At 44.3% G+C, this 21,843-nt stretch overlaps 1 protein-coding gene across 1 annotated transcript in view; it reads right to left on the reverse strand.

Annotated features, from left to right (window-relative positions):
* NSMCE2 (NSE2 SUMO ligase component of SMC5/6 complex) overlaps positions 1-21,843 on the reverse strand; it is a 202,039-nt gene that overhangs the window by 13,400 nt on the left and 166,796 nt on the right. Inside the window, exons 5-6 of the mRNA XM_074986669.1 lie at positions 2,305-2,408; positions 1,198-1,304 (exon numbers count right to left, since the gene is read on the reverse strand). Coding sequence (XP_074842770.1) covers positions 1,198-1,304; positions 2,305-2,408 — 211 coding nt within the window. The remainder of the gene's footprint in view (positions 1-1,197; positions 1,305-2,304; positions 2,409-21,843) is intronic.

The raw sequence follows: 21,843 nt of genomic DNA on the forward strand, positions 1-21,843 counted from the left end.
CATAAAGAATTAACATTTAGATGGTCCACTCTGCTCATCAGTCTCCTTTCTCTTCAGTGAGCCTGATTTCAGCCACAGATACATGTTGAATATATGGCTAATGTTTGCATGCTTCTAACCATCACAATCATTTCATCACATAACGACACCACAACATAGATTTTTGGTCATAAATTAATTACTGGAAGATATTTAATTTTAAAATAATAATTGATTGTAATTCTGAATTTATTTAAAACTTTTCTATGATTGTTCTTATTTATCTTTTATTTTTTTCATGGACCCCCTGCAAAACCCTCACAGACCCAGGCCCCAGGTTGGGAAACAGATTTTTAGTAAACAGATTTTTCCTGGATCATGTAAAGAACTATAAGGATTAGTTGTCCCTTGAGCTAAGACTTTATAATTTTCTGTATTTGTTAATTTTTCTTACTACAGTAAACACTTTCATATCCAATAGTTTATCATCTGGAACTCTCAAATAACCAGCATTTTAATCGTAAGTAATTTTAGTTACACTTTCCATAAGTACAGTAGAGTGAAAGTAAAAAAAATATATATACAGCAAATACAGTATAAGTTTACAGTGTACAATACTACTGCTGTTGGCAAATAAAGTATTCTGCATACTTTTTAGTTTGTTTCTTAATATCTAATCTTTTTTTCTTTAGTGTTGTGCATTGCTGTATTATCCAGAATATTTGAACATCCAGCAACCTCCCAGTCCTGGAGCTACTGGATATTAAAGAGGTTTATTGTATAGTATAATATACAGCTAAAAAAGGGTGGGTAGTGCTATCTTTTCTCTTCCATTTACATTATCTTTGACAATTTTAAAACATACACATTGTAAAAAAAATTAATGAATGAGCAATTTTAGGATGTTAGAGTTTATTTATTGTTGAAGACTGTAATAGATCTCTTAAGATGCTATGCAGGTACACTGAATGGGAGTTACTTTCTCCTAGACTTCCTGAATAATTCCTCTTTTTCTTTTCTTTTTTTTTTTTTTTTTTAAAGTTCTCCTCCATGTGCACAGTACTAATGAGGAGACTGTGATTTGGGGCAGACATTAAAATATTACTTCCTTCAGCATTGCCAACACAAATACATTTTGCAGAACAAGTACTATATGATTCCTCACATGCAGGAAGCCAAGTATACCCAACCACCTCAAACACGCTCTTGCTTGCCTACCTTGCTTTTTTCTTTTGATGTTCTCGATGCTGGATAATTTTTAGAATTGCTGCTTTTTCGTAGGTGTGGCCGCAGACTTTATTTCGAACTGGATTCTCCATTTCCATCTGCAATTGAGTATATGTAAGAGAATAATGATTTTGAATACATTCTCAGACCTACTATGGAATGTTGGTGATAACCTGAGTTACAGCTGGCTGGTAAAAGGAAATCAACTTCATGGAAAAAGAAGAAAATCCCATGGGGGGTGGGAATCCCAAGACAGGAAAGAGCCAGCCTCCACATGGCTCAGGATAATGTCCAGCGGCTTGGCAGTAGTGGGAGCCACCAGTGATGATGGTTTGGAGGCCAGAGGTGGGGAGGGATGCGGGGGGCAGACGTGGAGCTGGAAGCAGAGGAGAGGCGGCAGGCTGGTGGGCTGTAGGCATGGGCCTCCCCTAGTCTGGCAAATTCCTTCATTTGGGACCAGTCAGGTCCTGAGGGTGTCAGACCACGGAGATCCAATCTGTAGGTGTTGTCTTGAAAGCTTATGTCAGTTTCATTCTTTCCTTGGTAGGGAGCTTCTGGATGTTCAATTGTCATTTTGACATTCCCCAATGGAAAACTTTGATTTTGGGAAAAAAGCATTTTTCAAACAGAAAAAAACATTCTAACAGAAAATCTCTAACCATCTCAAGCACCAATGTATAGAATACACATTGTGCGTATAATCCTTCCTTTTCTCTAGCTATTTTCACTTTTTTTTTAAATGTACAATTAAGTTCAAGGTTCACAACTATCCAGGCCCATCATAGGTTAGGAAGGTATAACCATGTGGAATAAAGTGCTATGCTCTGGTAACAGAATATAACTGAGCTCCAAGTTCCGCACATTCAAGTCTCTCGCTTAATGCATCAGGATGGTCCTGTGCTCCATATGCTGTACTACTCAAATTACAGGATCAGACCCTAGCTGGTACACTGCATTACTCCATGAAGTTTTACTTCAGCAGCACAACCCAATTATGATCCCATTAACAATTTCCATGGTCTAGTTTCTAAAAATCAATGCAGTGAAGTAATTAAAGATGGGAAATATTTATCTTATACAGTAGTAATTGTTGCGTACCTGTGTGATTGGACAAATAAAGTTCATCTGACTTTGTGTCACTGCTATGTCTTCATCTATTTGTTCAATGGCCTCATTAGCATCAGCATCTGACTGGAGACCAACTACAATGAGAAAAGACAAATTATTAATTTTTATCAAAAAAATCAGTAAGTAGCAGCAGTAACCAAGATGAGACCGTTTTTCCCTAAATAAAAAACAATCATAAAAACTGTGTGGTATCTGCTAAGAAATGTTAGTTTTTAAATGCTGACAACTACAGTCATGATTTTTATATGAGAGGGAAATGAAAGCCTGATTCAGCAAAATCATCCATGATGGTAGGACTTGTTACTTCTCTTAAAAATCTCTGCATTTGCCAAAGCAGATACTATAATTCTGTTCTTATACCAAACCAAATCTAGAATAACAATGCTGATTTTGTGATCTGCTGGGGATTCACTGGCCTGAATATAAGTAGGATATGGTCTCAGTTTTCTCAATAGCCAAAACAATCCCTACAACCATTTTATTTAACCTTGTATCAGTGAGAGGGAACCTCTACTAAGGTATATGAACAAGAGCCCATTTTCTTAAATTGACATGTATTTTCAAAGTTCAATCTGAACAGATATGATACGTATTTCCACATAAGCTGACTTGTGTCTAGGCAAACCCTTTTATTTGCAAAATATGTAATGATTAAAAGTCATTGATGCACATGTAAGATGAATAGACATGCTATATCCCTGCTTTCCCTCTCTGGCATTGCTGTGCCCGTGTGCAGCTCTCTGCACAACCATCTCCCCATTGTTGAGGCACCTGGAGATTTTAGTGACTCTGTGGCTCACTCAGCATCTCTCTCTGATGTTACTGCTTTCCCCAGTGGTAGCAGAGCCTATCTGTTCTCCGGCAGCACCCATCCCTTCACAGAACCCAGGCTGTATTCCAAATGTTGAACCACTGGAGCATACTGGCTATAGAACTGTTGTTGCTGCCATTGGTAGTAGTTACACCTTTTGCTGCACCACGTCTTGCTACTGGTTATATTTCATTTTTGCATCTTTCCCTCTTCTTCCTATCCTGCCCGAACTCCCACCTTCCTCTGACTGCCAACTCTCACAGAAGCGTCAAAATGGGTTTGGGGTGATTCTAGCAAACACACATTCACTCTAACAACAAGGACATGTCTATTTTTGGACAATATCTTTGTTAAAAAGACCTCACTCATTTAAATCCTTGAAAGTCATCAAATAACAACATTGAGAAGTACCAACAAAACAGATTGGTAGTTCTCCTGGCAAAATAGCCTTTCAATAGAATCATTAGCAAGTCAAAAAAAAATAAAGAGAGATGGAAGAGGACACAATTTAGTTGTCTGTAAATCCAGAAACAGGTACTATAAGGAAAGCAAGGACCAATTATCTGCATTAGGCACTATTTCATAGACCTTTTTTATGATGTTCCTCTTCAAAATGCACACAGGTAATCTTCAGTGTATAACACACTGTATTTCATGAACATAAAAACCATCTTGTGAAAACTAGTAGGAAAAAAACCAAGGCTCTCTCCTTACAAAAACAATAGGTAAATTGCACCTTAGAGTTCAAGGGCAACAGGCTGCTGTAGGTGTATCTAGACCTTCAGTAACCATAGGCTACAATATGGAATATTCTTTCTCTGAAAGCCATATGAGTTCTTTTCTTACAAGTGAAACCAATACAGCACAAGGGCTACAGATCTTCCATAAATTCACAGAATCTTTAAGTTTTGGTACTTCATAGCTTTGATATTTCCAGCTGAAAACATCTGGAGAATTTCACTTTTTTAGGCTTCATTTTGTTCCAATTCAGGAGCATAGCACATGTTCCCATGCTTTATGTCAACAACAATATGGGAGTGCTGCAGAGGAGTTTTAGGTCAGATGACTGAGGTGGTCTTCTTTGGTTACAAATGTTGGTGATGTTTGGACACCAACACAGTTGGGTACAGCTCTAAAGCCTGCAATGTACAGAGGTCATTTTAAACCAAACTGTTCTTATAAATGTGTCACACATACGGACTTAGGCCAATATTTTCAGATCTAGGTGTTTAAAGTTAGGCACTTAAGTAGAAGTGCATTGCAAATGTTTAACCGCTACAGATTTCAGTGAGATTGATGGGTGTTCATCAGTTTAGAAGGTCAAGATGCTTGTATTTTAGGAGCTAACTTTAGGCACCCGGTTTGAAAATGCCAGCTTAAATTCCAGTGCTATAACTGGATCTACAGTTCTTCATGGACTCGTTTTAAACTTTCTCTTACTTTGGACCTGACCTAAGTTCTTTTGGGCTTGGACTGTCCCTTTGTTTTCATGGTGTCTAATACACTGGGACAATGGCCTCACAGTGCTCTTGCAATACTGCAGACCACTAATGAGCTAAATGAGGAGATGGATTGCAAACAAATTTGTGGGTGACACAAAGCTGGGGGAAAGGATATATATGCTGGAGGGTAGGGATAAGATCCAGAGTGACCTAAAAATATTGGAGGACTGGGCTAAAAGAAATCTAATAAGGTTTAACAAGGACAAGAGCAGAGTGCTGCATTTAGGATGGAAGAACCCCATGCACTGCTCCAGGCTGGGAACCAGCTAGCTAAGCAGCACTTCTGCAGAAAGAGAACTGGGGATTACGGTGGATGAGAAGTTGGATATGAGTCAGTGTGTCATTGTTGCCAAGAAGGTTAATGGCTTATTTATTTTTCTTAACATGTGCATAGTTGTCTAGCTAAGCAACTGCATTTTGAGCAGCATGATACAGTTCTTCTAGACCATCTCTGACCCTCGTCAGCAAGCACTCATTAACAGTATGTGTCATCTTCTGTGTTGCACTGCAGTTGCACAAAAGGCTGTCATAAAGGCCCAAGCGATACTTGTTGGTTGCACCGATCTTGCCCAGTCCAGAACCTGTTCTACAGGGAGCACTGGTGATGGGGTAGGTCAAAACCAGGCAGGTAGATTGGGCTGCATTAGTAGCAGATCAAGGGAAATGATTAATTGCTTCTATTCAGCATTAGTGAGGCAACATCTGGAGTACTTTGTTCACTTTTTGGCACCTGGCTACAGTAAAGATGTGTACAAATTGTAGAGAGTCCAGAGGAGAGCCATGAAAATTATTAGGGAGCTTGGGCACATGACTTATGAGGAGAGGCTCTGGGGACAGGCCTTATTTAGTCTGCAGAAGAGCAGAATGAGAGAGAATTTGATTGCAACCTTCAATTACCTTATGATGGGTTCCAAAGAGGATGAAGCTAGACTGTTCTCAGTGGCAGATGACAGAACGTGACAGAACAAGGAGAAATGAAGTTGCCGTGGAGGAGGTCCAGGCTGGATATTAGGAAAAAAAAAAGTTTCACTAGGAGAGTGGTGAAGCTCCAGAATGGGTTAGCTAGGGAGGTAATAGAATCTGCCTCGTAAGATTTTTAATGCCAGATTTGACAAATTCCTGGTTGGGATGATTTAGTTGGGGTTGGTCCTGCATTGAGCAGGGAGTTGGACTAGATGATCTACAGACGTCTCTTCCAACCCTAATCTTTTATAATTTTACAAATAATAACAATAAAGAACTACTTATAACAGTTTCTGGAGGTATATCTTCTCACATGCTATTAATATTATTTAAAGATACTGTAAGAGTGAGAGTAAGTTAACAGCACCTGAAATAGAAGCCAATAGAACATTATGATACTTTGGATAAATCACCCACATATTTGTTGTGGCTGCTTGCTGCTTTGGATTATGAAGGGGGAGAAAGTAGTTTTTTCTTGCCAATTCCAGTACATCCTGCAGTGATTACATAGGAGAATACACACATATACCTTTGCGATCTCAGTCACACACAGACTTCGAATTAGTACCATGTCTTTAGCCAGGCATTTTAAACTACAGAACCCATCTTGTAAATTCTTACAAATATGAACAGTTTCTTTCATATCAAGGGACTCCTTATGTTACTAAGCACAATGTGAATAAATGGTCACAGGATCAAGGCCTGTGTTGATAAGTTTGATTTTTCTATCTGAAAAAGGTATGAAAATGCTGGGCCATGCATACTTCAGTTAACCACATTGCCTTTTTTCCTCGTGAATTACTACTGCATGAATGAAATACCAATTCTTCTAGTAGATGCAGCCAGGCATTCCATACAAATGTGTGCATACACGTGCACCCGAACCAGCAAAATTTGCCTAGCAGTACCTGGAGAGGGGTGGCACTGGTGTCTCATGGCTACAGCCCCTCCCCTGCCGACGTGATGCAGCACTGCCACAATCCTCTTCTTACAGTTCCTTCTTACTGCCTGTGGCTGGAGTCAGAGCTCTGCATGTGCTCAACTCAGAACTGGTTTAGTTTTTTTCCATTGTTGTATATAGTCAGTCTTATCCCAAGGGTTAAAGTAATGTTGGTTTAGCAGTCTGTTTCTCTTGGAACACGGTCTGAACATGGTCATTTGTGTGGGAAATGATCCCCAACAACAATGCCCAACAGTGGTGCTTGTTCTGTCTCAGCTAGGTCCCTGTCATGTAGAACTGTGTGGCGTGCAGATCATTTAAGAAACAGACTCATGTGGCTCAAGATCTTCACCTGACGCACTTCCTGCTCAAATAGGCCTTACGACCTGCTTTGGTATGGAACCTCATCAAGTTGGAGATCATCCTTAGGTTCCCAGAGTGCTGCCACTTCAGATTACAGAGCAGGCACCTCTACGAAGAAATGGAGGATCCAAGGAAAAGACTGCATAAGATAAAAATCAAGAATGTTTTGGCAACTTTTCTGCCCGCCCCAGGAAAGGTGCAGAGCAGCACAGAATGGGTGCTGAGGCGTGGGATGGCATGGGTACTTATAGCCCCTCCTGGTACCTCGTAGGGAGGCTAGAAACCCTGTACTACAGTTCCAGCCTCCAGCCATCCATGGATGAGGGATTGTGTACCAAAGAGGGAGATGCCAGTACTGAGTGTTTGTACACTGATGGCATACCAGGCTGTTACAGACCTCTTCTACCTTTTTGGTCTCAACCCTCCTCTAGGCAAGGACTTCGCCAGGGCTGCATCAATTATAGCTCCCCTTTAGCTGAATTGAGCTGGTGAGCCTTTGGGTCAGTTGGCATTGCATCCCAGTATTTCCCTTCCATGGGCTGCAGAAGCAGGCCTGGTACCAGGAACCGCCTACGTATCACTTCAGTCAGCACCACAAAAGGCTTTTGCTACCCGTAACACTGGTACCACTAGACACTCTGGTACTGCTGTCCACTTTAGGACTGACACAGCTTCTGGCACCAGCATGCTCGGTACTGAGAGTAACACTTCCCTCAGCAGTGCCACTTCCTGCCTTGCTCTGGGTAACAAGCTGCCTGCTCGTGCCCTCTGGCCTTGCTCTGGCAGGATCCTGGCATCTGATTCAGGGTTGTCATCATCCTGTTCATCTTCCAACCAGCACTGAGGACCACTGAGGAGCCATCACAGATAGCAGGAGTGGTGCACATTTTGTGGTCAGGACTGAGGTCCTTCGTCCAGCATCAACCAACCACCAATGCCTGATCCATGACAGTGGTCTCTATGCAGACTGTGGAATGCTTCTGAGTTGTAAACGTCCCACTCTTCATCTTGCTCAAAGGTCTGCAGTGGTGACTATCAATTGGCCACAGGCCCAGGCACTGGCAGCCCTTCTACCTGAAGAACCTCCAGAATTGTCCCATTCAGATCCATCAACCCTGGACCAGGATCAGCTTTGGTTCAGTTAAGGGCCTCACCTCTGGAAAATGTTGTGCAGTCTGGCTATTCCTCCCTAATTTAACCTTTGTATTAAATCCTTTAATCCTTGCCTTTAACTCTTGAAATTTATACAGTCCACCTATTCTGAGAAGGTACAACAGAAGGGTGTTGCATTAATGTCTCATACGAATACAACTAAGACTTCATTATTTTGACACATTACAGAACACTTACTTGTAAATTAGTGCTGACATATCACAGTGATAAGTGCTTTAGAAAACACTGAGACAGACCCAAAAGCTTATCACATTTGTCAAATGAAGCAGCAAGAGAATAGATTCTGATGCATTGTTGTTTTTTTTTAATTTATTTGCTTATATGCTAATTTTCAAAGGAGACCCCCACCAAAATACGTTCCTCAACCTCACTGGAGCAGATACGCCCTAACTGTGGGGACTACATACTGGACTGGGCTTTGGGGAAGACTGGTTTCAAGTACTGTTGGCGTTGTAGACATAGCAGCAGCTGGTTCTGCCTGAGAATTCTGAGACGAGAAGTGCTATCTGTGTACATTGAAATATCAGGTTCTTCTGCCTGCTGAATAAAGAACAGTGAAAGATAGGGGTAGACCTGAATGCACAACTAGACCTGCTGCTCACAAACAAGGAAGAACTAGTAGAAGAAATAGAAGTGGGTGGCAACCTGGGCTGCAGTGACCACGAGATGGTAGATTTCAGGATCCTGACAAAAGAAAGAAAAGGGAGCAGCAAAATACAGACCCTTGATTTCAAAATAGCAGACTTCGACTCCCTGAGAGAACTGATGAGCAGGATGTCTTAGGAAACGAAGATGATGGAGAAAAGAGTTTGGAAGAACTGGCAGTATTTTAAAGAAGCCTTACTGAAGGCACAGGAACAAATCATCCTGCTGCACGGTAAGAAACACAAATATGGTAGGCACCCAGCTTGGCTCAAAAGGGAAATCCTTGGTCAGCTTGAACTAAGAAAGGATGCATATAAGAAGTGGAAATGTGGACACTTGACTAAGGACGAGTATAAATATATGGCTGCAGAATGCCAGAGAGTAATCAGGAAAGCAAAAGCACAATTGAAACTGCAGCTGGCAAGGAATGTGAAGGATAACAAAGAAGGGTTTCTACAGGCATGTTAACAATAAAAGGGTGATCAGGGAAAGTGTGGGGCTGTTACTGGATGAAAGAGGTAACCGAGTGACAGATGATTTAAGACAAGCTGAAGTACTCAATGCTGTTTTTGCCTCAGTACTCAATGCTGCTTTTGCCTCAGTCAGACAAGGACAGCTCCCACACTACAGTGCTAGACAATGCAGTATAGGAAGGTGGAAGGCAGACACCAATGGGGAGGGAACAAGTTAATAGCTCCCTAGAAAAACTAGATGTACACAAATCCATGGGTCTGGATTTAATGCACCCAAGGGTACTGAGCAAATTGGCAGATGTCATTGCTTAGCCTTTGGCCAGTATCTTTGAAGACTCTTGGAGATCAGGAGAGATCCCGGATGATTGGAAAAAGGCAAAGGTAGTGTGGCCATCTTTAAAAAAGGAAAGAGAGACTATCAAGAGAACAATAGACTGGCCGGCCTTACCTCAGTTCCTGGGAAAATATGGAGGAGATCCTCAAGGAATCCATTTTGGAGTACTTGGAAGAGGGAAAAGTGATCAAAAATAGTCAACATGGATTCACCAAGGGCAAGTTATGTATGACCAATCTTAGCTTCTATGATCAGGTAACAGGCTCTGTGGACACGGGGAAGACAGTGGATGTGATATACCACGACTTTGCAAAGCTTCTGATACAGTCTCCCACAACATCCTTGCCCATAAGTTAAGAAACTATGGATTGGATAGATGGACTATAAGATGGATAGAAAGCTGGCTTGACAGTTGGGCCCAATGGGTAGTGGTCAATGGCTCAATATCTGAATGGTGGTCAGTTTCAAGTGGAGTGCCCCCAGCCTCGGTTCTGGGGCTGGTGTTGTCCAACATCTTTATTAATGACCTGGATGAGGGACTGGATTGCACCCTCAGCAAGTTAGCGGATGACACTAAAGCTAGGGAGAGAGGCAGATACATTGGAGGGTAGAGATAGGATCCACAGTGACCTGGATAAATTGAAGGATTGGGCCAAAAGAAATCTGATGTGGTTCAGCCAGAAGAAGTGTAGAATCCTGCACTTGTGTCAGAACAATCTCAAGCATTGTTAAAGGCTGCAGACCAACTGGCTATCATTGCCAGAGACGCTAGCAGGAATTTAACTTTTCTTGCAAGTCTACTGGCATCTGTTACATTACAGTCTGGTTTGATATTTTAAGAAGGAGAACAAAGTATGTAAGCTAGATGCAGCACATACTTCAAAGGCTTTTGACTTTTGCCACAAGGCAGGTGATAATTTAATTTACCAACCAAGCCAAAGTAGGCCTTCTGTTAAAATATGCTACAGTTCGAATGCTTGCTTATGTTGCAAAACACACTCTGATTTGACAACAGTGGCCTGTTCTATGTTGTGACAGCCCTGCATTTGCAAATTTAGTGCAGCTGCCAAAGCCAAGCAATTTGTTGTTAATTTGCAAATAAATTCTTGACTTACACGCTAACAATTGAACAAATTTTTGCGTAAGAAGCACAAACACAGAAGTGGTTGGCTTTTCATACTTGAAAGTGCCTGAGCATGAACCATCCACCTTTTCCTCAGCGGGAGGGGAAAAGGTTAGAATTGCCAAATTTATAATTGCACAAAACTAAACATCCTTGGATGGAGTGCAGAGGGAGTGAGGCTGGAGTGCAGAGGGAGTGAGGCCTCCTGCTGAAGGTGCAGGCTCCAGGGTGGGGCCAGAAATAAGGGTCTTAGGGTGCAGGAGTGGGCTTAGGGCTGGCGTACTGCTCCTGGAAGTGGCTGCCATAGCTGAACCCGATTCAGAGTTGTGGCCAGAGGGATCTGCACTGTGCAGACTACCCACATGTGGAGGCACTGCCCCGACAGCTTCCATTGTCCCTGCCATAGCTCCACTGACTGGACCTTTAACAGCCCTGTCAGCAGTGCTAACCAGAGCATTCAGGTATGTTTTTGACTGGATATTCCAGTAGATAACTAGATGCCTGACAACCCTAGAGAAGCTGAAGGCACAAATTAGTAAGTTTCTAAAACACCTTACCGTAGGAGGAACAGTGAGCAGAACAAGAGTTCTTTACATCACTGGCTGCCTCTAAAGTTACATTTAAATGTCAAGAAAACACAAAAAGTGGTAGCCCATGTTTAACAGAACTTTGAAAACACCAGGCCACAAGGTCCTTCAGCATGCACTGCCAGGATTTGATGGAAAAAAGACTTAAAGTGACAGGAAGACACTTGAAATTATATACAAATTAAACAATCAGTAAAATAAAAAATATGCATCCATGCATGTCCTGTGGTAATTTCTATCAAAACTTTAAATGTATATATTATTCAAAGCAAGTTATAAGATCTGATGATCTTTTTCTTGTTTTCTGGAACAGTTCCATTGTGTGAAAAGTATACATAAGTCTCCTAAGAAATGAGGACCCTTTTCCATGATTACAATTCTGTTAGCCTGGCAAGCCAATACTGACAGCTCCCTTGCTTCACCATGTTGTCATGGCCTACAAAAATAAGTATGAGAAATCAGCACTTAAAAAAATGGTGGGAGGACATGACAAACATTCACTAATTTGTGCACATGGACTGAAAAGACTCAGAGGATATAAGGCGTTACTGGTGTAACTGATGATAAAGTCACAGGAATCACACTTCATGGAAAATCTGAGATCAGATTCCTCCATTTTATACCAAACAAATACACATAAAACATAACACTAGCCACAGGAATCTGCATTACCAATATATCTGAGAAACTGATCCTTACTACTTCACTCTACTGCTACTGTTTAAGCCATCCTGCCTGTTAAGTCTGACCATCCCTCAAAAAGCTAGCCTATATATATACACCTTTTGAATAAAGGGCTTATAACTATAAACCTTTGCCCAACACATCTCTCAACAAAGATACTTAATACAATCTGGAATGTACATAGCCAAAAATCACCTCCCACCTTTAGTGTCCCATCTCTGTACCCTTGTAATCCACACTAGTCTCAAAACTAGAACCAGTCAAAAGTTTTCTAATCAGAGTTTGTGTTGGAAAATCATGTTTCAACAGAATGAAAATGGTCCATGGGAATGCATTGATTCTATCAAAACATTAGACTGAGACCAGGCAGGAAGGCAGGCAGTAACTGAGGGGCCAGCTAACAGGAAACCAGCCCAAGCTGCTTGCTATCCAGCTCCCCAGAAAGCAGGCCTAGTAGACAGGCATCCTGACAGCTCAAGACACTCCCTGGCAGTCTGGGCCTGAAACAAATTGTTCTGTTTCACCAGAAAATCTGGGGGGTTAGTTTGTTTTATTCTGCATCTGAATAAATCAGCAACAATCCAGAATTTTCCCACTAAATGGAAATTCTCTTTTCCGGGCTACTGTAGTCCAACAAAGTAGTCTAATACTGAAAAACACAATGCCGAAATAGCAGTTAAAGTCACATGAATGTTTTGAGTTGTATGTCTTATTTCAGATGTAGGATAGATCATTTCACGTGTAATGAGGGAGTCTGGAAGGGAGGAAGGTAGGACAGAAAGAAGGAATGAGACCTTAAATCTGTTTTCTAAACATTAATATTGTGGACATAAAAAGACCATGAAGGGCCAGACCAATGTTCCATCTAGCCCAGTATGCTGCATTCAACAGTGGCTGTTGCCAGATGCTTCAGATGCAATTATCAAATGTCTCTTCTCTCATTGTCCTGTCCCAGCATCTGGCAATCAAAGGGTTAGGGATACCCAAAAAGCATGAGGCTGCATTCCTGAACACTTTTTGAACCCAGTTATGCTGTTATCCTTCACGACATCCCCTGACAAAGAGTTCCAAAGGGTGAATGGACTTTGTGTGAAGTTGTACTTCCTTTAGTTTGTTTTAGACCTGCTGCTTACTAATTTCATTAGGTGACCCCTGGTTCTTGTCTTATATGAAGGGGGTAAATAACTTTTTGTGGCTCACTTGTTCCACACTCTTCATCATTTTACGGACTTGTATCATACTGCCCCCTTCAGTCACCAGTCAGTCCAAACTGAACACCAGTCTTTTTGATCTCTCCTCATATGAAAGTCATTTCATACTCCACATCATTTCTGTGGTTTCCTTGTTCATGCTGTGACAGTTTAAATGTCAATGATTCAACAACATCTAGCATACTGATAAAGGTAAACAGGTGGTAGGAAGAAGGGGGCCCCACTACAACAGAAGGATCAACCTCCTCTTCCCTTTCCGACAAAGGAAACCTCCACACCCAGAAAAAAGTAGTATCCCCTTACCATCCTGAGAGACCCCACTCACTAAGCAGGGTACTTAATAGGAAAGGGCCCAATAGTGACACACAAGCTACGTCTACACGTGAAGCCTACTTCGAAGTAGCCTATTTCTATGTAGAGACGATGAATAACGTCTACACGTCCTCCAGGGCTGGCAACGTCGATGTTCAACTTCGACGTTGCGCGGCACCACATCGAAATAGGCGCTGCGAGGGTACGTCTACACGCCAAAGTAGCACACATCGAAATAAGGGCGCCAGGCACAGCTGCAGACAGGGTCACAGGGCGGACTCAACAGCAAGCCGCTCCCTTAAAGGGCCCCTCCCAGACACAGTTGCACTAAACAACACAAGATCCACAGAGCCGACAACTGGTTGCAGACCCTGTGTATGCAGCATGGATCCCCAGCTGCGGCAGCAGCAGCCAGAAGCCCTGGGCTAAGGGCTGCTGCCCACGGTGACCATAGAGCCCCGCAGGGGCTGGAGAGAGTGCGCCTCTCAACCCCCCAGCTGATGGTCGCCATGGAGGACCCGGCAATTTCGACGTTGCGGGACGCGGATCGTCTACACGGTCCCTACTTCGACGTTGAACGTCGAAGTAGGGCGCTATTCCGATCCCCTCATGAGGTTAGCGACTTCGACGTCTCACCGCCTAACGTCGAAGTTAACTTCGAAATAGCGCCCAACGCATGTAGCCGCGACGGGCGCTATTTCGAAGTTAGTGCCGCTACTTCGAAGTAGCGTGCACGTGTAGACACAGCTACAGAGGCTTTAAAATGGCAATCAGTATGGGCCCTCAGGGGCTTCATGAAGCGAAAGAGGAGAAGGGAAATACCTGTTCAAATCCAGCCTGTCTATGACCCCTTCCCTACCAGAATGTCTCTGCACTGCTAGCCTGGAGTGGGGCTGCATTATTTTTCCATGCTGGGAGTACCATAGTTCTCTTTCTAGATGGGTACTGTAATGCCTGAGTGCCTGTACAAATATCAACCAATTGCAGAAATAATACTAGAGCCCTTTCATGTGGGGATTGTAAACCCTTTATAATGAGCATGTGTCAGTTTTACAGAGGGGAAAACTTCCCCAGGGTCACCAAACAAACTGGCGCAAGAGTCCAGGAGCTTGTGAGTTCCATTCAAGTGTCTTATCCACTAGGCAACACTGATTCCTCAGTATTTTCAAATACATTCGCAGCACATGACTCAATTCCAGCCCCCCAAAACCTGATGCAACATGGAAACTAGTATGTTTTTGTAAATTCATAATGGCCCATTTCCTGTTTCATGAAACTTTCATGGACTGTAATATCTTGAAGAACATGCAATTTTTCTTCTTCAGGCAGTTTTTTTTTTAAATGTTGCTATATATGCATGGGAAATGTCAAGAAGTATTCACTTAATCTCATATCGAAACAAATTAAGAAATAAACCTTCTGGCTCATTCAAAAAAAAAAAAAGAGGAAGTTTAAGAAATGGTATTGCTCAATCTTAAAACTGCAAACTTTTCAATTAGGTTAAGAACAGGGCTGCGATACTACATCCCTCTGTGTTGTTGCACTGTGGTTATATTAAGCTTATGCAAACTGAACAAAACCTTCACAATAGTCATCTTTATTAGTTCTTTTTTCACAGAAACAAATACACCAATGCTCACCAATTTATGTAGTAACAGATAGGGAGCCTTGTTAGTCTGTATTCCAATAAAACAAAACAGCAGAAACGTAGCACTTTAAAGACTAACAAAATGATTTATTAGATGATGAGCTTTTGCAGGACAGACCCACATCGTCTGATGTCTTTAAAGTGCTACATTTCAATTTATACAGTGTCCTTCACAACATCACAGGGGCTACACAGCAAAACATATCGGCACTACTTAGGAACAGCTGTATGTACAGTGCTGTTTTTTTAATCTTGCCTTACATCATGAGACAAATTAGACATCTGACCAACAGTTATTAAAACACAGTTATAAATGCACGTAGACTATTATTGCACCAACCTGCAGATTTGGACACTAATAGTTGACTTTAAATCTGATATAAATAGCTTATTGAAGATTTCTCTCTTTTTCTTAGATGACACATTCCCCTTCCCAATAGTGTGGTAAAATGTTAATATTTCCACACTGCCCATCTGCATTGCAACACTGCCATTTTGGTCTTAGCCCTGCAAGTCTCTGCGTGGTGGAGTGCAAGGTCATTATGCTTAAGTGTTTCTGTGAAGTTTACAATTTGGCTCACGTGAATACTATTTTCCAAAATCTCAAGGCCCCCATGTATCTGTTCTCTTACTCTTGGAGGATGAAAAGGGTAGAATGATGAGTGGGGGAAAGACTTTGATCCTTCAAAGCATACGTGCGGATTGTTGTCTGTGCAGATGAGCAGAGGCAAGAACACACAGAGGCAAGGAAAGGAATACTGGGGAAGCTAACACTGAATTAATTAGAGGTCAGCTGAAGTTACTCCTGTCTAGTAACAGAAGTAAAACCAAAGAAGGGGACATGCTGCTAAGTCCCACGGAATTTTGTGCAGTCCCAGTCATGCCAATGAGTCAGTTAGCTATGTGCTCCCACTTTACTCTAACTTCTGTAGTGTGCAGGCATGAACAAAAGAATAGCTGTGGTGTTACTCACTATTGTATATTCTCTTGCACGTCCTGCCCTAGTTGTCAATTCTTGCTTGTGCTTATACACACAGTGTACTCTAAAAAAAAGAAGTTGGGGGGATTAAAAGATCACATCCTCCAAAGTATCAGCATTTCACAACAGGTGGCCCAATGGTGATATCAAGTGAGGCATGACTGGCTTGTCAAGGCTCCTTCCAAATCAGTAACCAAGGCAACAAAATAAAGCCCTACAACCCAGCCTTGAGGCTAGGTCACTCAGGGGTCACTGTCACTGGGCCTCCCTGGTTTGTACAGGTACCTGCAATTCATCCATTTGGTATATGATGGATGACAAGCTCTTGCAAAATGTGGGAATAAAGTACAAATTAAAGATACATCGAGGGGTGTCACATACTAATTCCAGTGCTTAGCTAGCCTTATAAAGTTTTTTCTAACTTCTAGGCAAATCTCCCTTTCTTCACAGGTCAGTTTTTCTTAACCTTTTATCATTTTTCATTGCTCTCCTCTGGAACTTTTCAAGTTTGTCCACATCTTTTTTAAAGTATGTGCCTAAAACTGGATACAGTACTCTAGCTGAGGCCTCACCAATGTGGAGTGGGTTTTGGTTTTCTTTTTATGTTTTTTTTTTTTTTTTAAATTTGGGGATATACATGTAAGTTGAGCCTCTATTACAGTGTCTTCAAAAAGTTTCCCTGTAGCTTAAAGGGATCTCACTTGTGGCACTGTACCTTTTAACTTCTATTTTTTAGCTAACCTGCTCACATTTGTGTAGTTCCTCTTTCTGAAATTAAATTCCACTGTAGCGTTCCCCGCCCCACTCAGTTCCTTCTTGCCGGCTACTCCAACAGTGGGGAAGGCGGGAGGGTTTTCGAATGGACACGAGCAACACATCTCAAAGAATACCAGTCACAGAACAGGTAACTGTCTTTTTTGTTCAAGTGATTGCTCATGACCATTCCAAGTTGGGTGAATACAAGCCAATACCTGGGAGGTGGGGTCGGAGCCCTGAATGGACTGCAGGAGAGCCCTGCCCACCACAGCATCTTCCTGTGTGTGCTGCCTCACAGCATAATGTGCTGTAAACGTATGAATTGAGGATCCGGTGGCTGCCCTACAGATGCCCTGGATAGGCACCTGCACCAAATATGCCACAGAAGATGCCTGTGTTCTCACGGAGTGTGCCCTAACTGGCTGGGGAGGACCGCCCCCCTGAGATCTTGTAACACTCCTTGATGCACGTCACTATCCAGGACGAAACCTGCTGGGAGGAGACCAGAAGGCCCTTCATCCTATCAGCAACTGCCACAAAGAGTTGCTGCATTCTTCTAAAGGGCCTAATCCTATCCATATAGGAGGCCAGCGCCCTTCCAATGCCTAAGGTATGCAAACATTGCTCACTTGGGGAGGCATGGGGCTTTGGGTAAAATACTAGTAGGCAAATGTCTTGGTTAACATGAAATGTGGAGACCACCTTAGGTAAAAACACAGGGTGAGGTCTCAGCCTAATCTTACCCTTGTGAAACACTGTGTACAAGGGGTCCACTGAAAGTGCCCTCAACTCAGATGCCTTCCTGGCTGAGGTGACTGTCACCAAAAACACCGTTTTGTAACTCAGAAACAGCAGGGAGCAGGTGGCCAGGGGTTCAAAGGGGGCCCCCATAAGCTTGGCTAACACCAAACTGAGATCCCATGGGTGAAGTGGTGCCCGACCCTGGGGCTTGATTCTTTCTAAACCTTTCAGAAACCTTTTGTCTGTGGAGTCTGAAAACACAGAAGATGTTCCATGATCCACGTGAAAGGCTGAGATAGCAGCTATATGCACCAAAACTGAGGAGAGGGATAAGCCCTCCTGTACCAGACCCCATAGGTAATCTGAAATCAACAGGATGGGGGCTTATGAGGGAGATAGCCCTTTGTGAGACACCCACACCAAAAGCCTTTTCCACTTAGCCAAATAAGTCACCCTCGTGGAGGGTTTTCTACTATTTAACAATACTTCCTTTATGGGATCCAAACAGGCCAGCTCCCGGTCACTCAGCCATGGAGCATCCATGCCATGAAGTGCAACAACTGGAGATTGGGATGTTGCAGTCTCCCCCTTGCTTCATCAGCAGATCCAGCCACATCGGCAACGTCATCGGCTTGCAGATCGACAACTGCAGGAGGATCGAGTGCCAGTGCTGATGGTTGGTGCCACCAAGATGATCAATGCCCCTTCTGAGTGAATCTTGAGGAGGACCCTGTGAACTAGCAGGATTGGAGGGAACGCATACATCAGCCTGCCCGACCAGGGGACTCTAAAGGTGTCTGCCCAAGACCCCAGGCTCTGATTGCGGTAGGAGCAAAATGTGAGAGACAAACAGGTCCATCTGGGGATAACCCCCATCTCTGGAAAATAGAATGAACAACCTCCAGGCGGAGAGACCACTTGTGATCTGTAAAGGACTTGCGAAGTTGATCCATCAGTGAATTGTGCACATGTGACACGTAAGGGGCCTGCAGCACGATGATGTGCTGTATGGAGAAGTCCCAGAGCACTATGGCCTCATGACACAGTGGAGAGGAGTGCGCCCCCCACCCCTTTTGTTTCTATAGTACATTGCTGTTGTGTTGTCTGTGCTGACTGACATGCAACGTCCCGTCAGAATGGCCTTGAAAGTCACACGTTAGTCTGATGCCCTTGAGCTCCCTCACGTTTATATGGAGCCGAAGGTCTGACACGCTCCAAAGAACCTTCGTTCACAGCTGACCCAGGTGCACACCCAATCCCTGGTCTGAAGCGTCCATTAGTAGGGAAAGTGAGGGCTGCTGAGGGGCAAAGGGAACTCCTGGGAAGACAACCCCCTCATCTAGCCACCAGCACAGGGTCAACAAAGTCTGTGTTGGCACTGTAACCACCAAGTCTAAACTCTCTCTTACAGGGTCATACACCAATGACAGCCACAGCTCTAGAGAGCGCATCCTTAACCTGGTATGCCATACTACGAATGTGCACACTGCCATGTGACCCAGCAAATGCAGGCATCACCTGGCCACCGTGGTGGGAACTGCCAGGATGTCTCTGATGATGGCCCCCATGGACTTGAACCTGTCATCCGGCAAGTATGCCCTGGCACACCTGGCAGCCAGTCATGCCCCTACAAACTCTATTGATTGAGATGGGACCAACACCGACTTTGCCTTGTTGATCAAGAGACCGAGTCTTACAAAGATTTGATGAATCACCTGTACATGCTGAATCACCTGCTCCCTGGAACAACCTTTGACTAGCCAGTCGTCCAGGTATGGGAACAGCTGCACCCCTTTCCTGCGTAGATGTGCTGCTACTCTCTTGGGGCTGCAGACAGACCGGAAGACAGAATAGTGAACTGATAATGGTTTCCATCTGCCATAAACCTGAGAAACCTCCTGTGAGAAGGGCAGATAGAAATATGGATATATGCATCCTGTAAGTTGAGAGCTGCAAACCAGTCCCCCAGCTCCAGCATTGGCAGCATGAGACCCAGGGATATTGTATGAAATTTTATCTTTTTCACAAAGTCTTTGAGATGTCTTAGGTCCAGGACGGGTCTCAAGCCCTCCTTTGGTTTCAGAATTAGGTAATACCAGGAATAAAACCCCTATCCCCTGAACCTGGGAGGAACTTCTTCTATGGCCCCAGAGCCCAGGAGAGATTGCAATTCCTGCTGTAACAGGATCTCATGATCCTGAAAAGGGACAGGGAAGAGGGCTGGGGAGTGAGGTAGGAAGATAACTGAATGGTGTATCCTTTCTCTGCCATACACTGGACCCTCTGGCCTGTGGTGATGCTGCACCGCATATGGCAAAAGGGGGATAGGCAGAACCAAAAATGTTGGGATGCTGGAGTGGGTGAGATCAATTCAATGCTCCTGACCATGCCATCAAAACTCTGGCTTGAGTCCCTGTGGACCCTTCTGGTGAACCTGAGGTTGTTGGCCTGAACGGCACCTGCCTATCCTGTTCTGCCTTCACCTGCCTATCCTGTTCTGCCTATCCTGTTCATGGCTGCAGAAACTGTCTTTCTTGAGGACGGGGTTAAAATGCCTGCATTGGTTGGTAGGTATATGCAAGCCCAAGGAGCGGAGGGTGGCCCTCGAGTCTTTCAGACTATGCAGTCTTTTATCTGAATTATCTGAAAACAGGGTAAGGACATCAAAGCGGAGATCCTGGATTGTCTACTAGACCTCACGAGGCAGGCCTGAAACCTGCGGCCAAGCCCCTCTGCACATTGCCACTCTGGAGTCCATAAGCTTCATGGCAGCATCCGCAGCATCCACTGCTGCCTGCAGGGCTGCCCTTGAAATCAGTTAGTTCTCCTCCACCACGGCTGTGAAGTCCTGCTTGGCTTCGGGTGGCACCATCTCAGAGAACCTAGAGAGGGCACTGACTGTATTATAGGTATATCTGCTAACCAGAGCCTGCTGGTTAGCAATTCTTAACTGCAACCCCACCCCCCCGACCCCCCACTGAATAGACCTTCCTCCCATAGAGGTCCAAGCATTTAGCATCTCAGTTTTTGGGGAGGGACTCCGGAACCCTTGGAGCTTTCTATGGTTAGTAGCATCCACTACCAGAGAGTCAGGTGGGGGATGTATGAACAAATGTTCATTGCCCTGGGATGGGACAAAAGTACTGTCTCCCATTGCTCTGGGCTGTAGGAAGGGCAGAAGCAGGAGTCTGCCAGACCATTTTAGCTGTAGTGGCAATTGTTTTGATTATGGGCAGAGTTACCCTGGTTGGGCCCGCGGAGGACAAAATGTCCATGACAAGGGTCCATTTCATCCTGGACCTCCTCCACTTGCACCCCCAAGTTTTAGGCCACTCTCCCAAGGAGCTGTTGAAAAGCCCTGCCATCCTCCATTTCGGGCAAGGCCAATAAGCCCACTACCACTGCCTCAAGGGAGGAAGATGCTGATAGACCTTGTGCTTCCATTTGGAGGGGAAGGGTACTAGTGACCTGGTCAGGCATTTGGCCCCCTATGGAGCTTATGGGTGAACTGCGGGGGCACTGTAGGTGGAGCTGGCCTGGGCATCAGCTGGCCTGAAAACCCCACCACAGGAGGCACAGACAGCACAGTTACCGCCCCTGCGGTTGGGTCAGTGCTGGTGCCTGAGCTGGTGCCTCCCCCATCAGCACTGGAGGAACAATTACAGATGGCGCTGGCACGGAAGGGGTCCAGTCCCCCTGCGACAGCACTGATGATGGTGCTGAGGTCGATGCCAACAAGATAGAAGCAGGTGGCTCCATGGTGACTGCCACTTCCTGTCTTTGTTCCAGTGATGGGACGCCCAGTGACGCTGACGGTGCCGAGCAAGGGATTGGCTGGACCCCAGCATCATTAAAGGCACTCCAACAGCCTGGCCCTGCACCCCTCATGGACTACCCATGGGGTCCAGACGGGCCATTGCTGAGTCGCCTGCAAAGCCAGCGGCCAACCCATACCATCTGAGCAATGACTATGGTGCCTGCAACAGCTATGGTGCGACCTTCTCGAGCTCCCGCTCCATCCAGAGCTCAAATAGAAGGAATCTGACTTCAACACCGATTCAGAGGCAGATGACCATGGAGGGGCCATCAGAGTCGGCACCGATGTCATGCACGCCAGGGACAATGCCGGTGCCAGAGTATAGGGCACCTGAAAGTGGCCCACAGTCTGCTGGGTTGGAACCGGAGCGCTCAGGACGGAATATGGTGTGATTGCCAGTGTTGACAGGAACACAGGGGTTGGCGCCGGTGTGATGTCCATGAGCCC

Source organism: Carettochelys insculpta, chromosome 2 (genome assembly GCF_033958435.1).
Source record: "Carettochelys insculpta isolate YL-2023 chromosome 2, ASM3395843v1, whole genome shotgun sequence".
In the NCBI taxonomy this organism is placed as follows: domain Eukaryota; kingdom Metazoa; phylum Chordata; order Testudines; family Carettochelyidae; genus Carettochelys; species Carettochelys insculpta.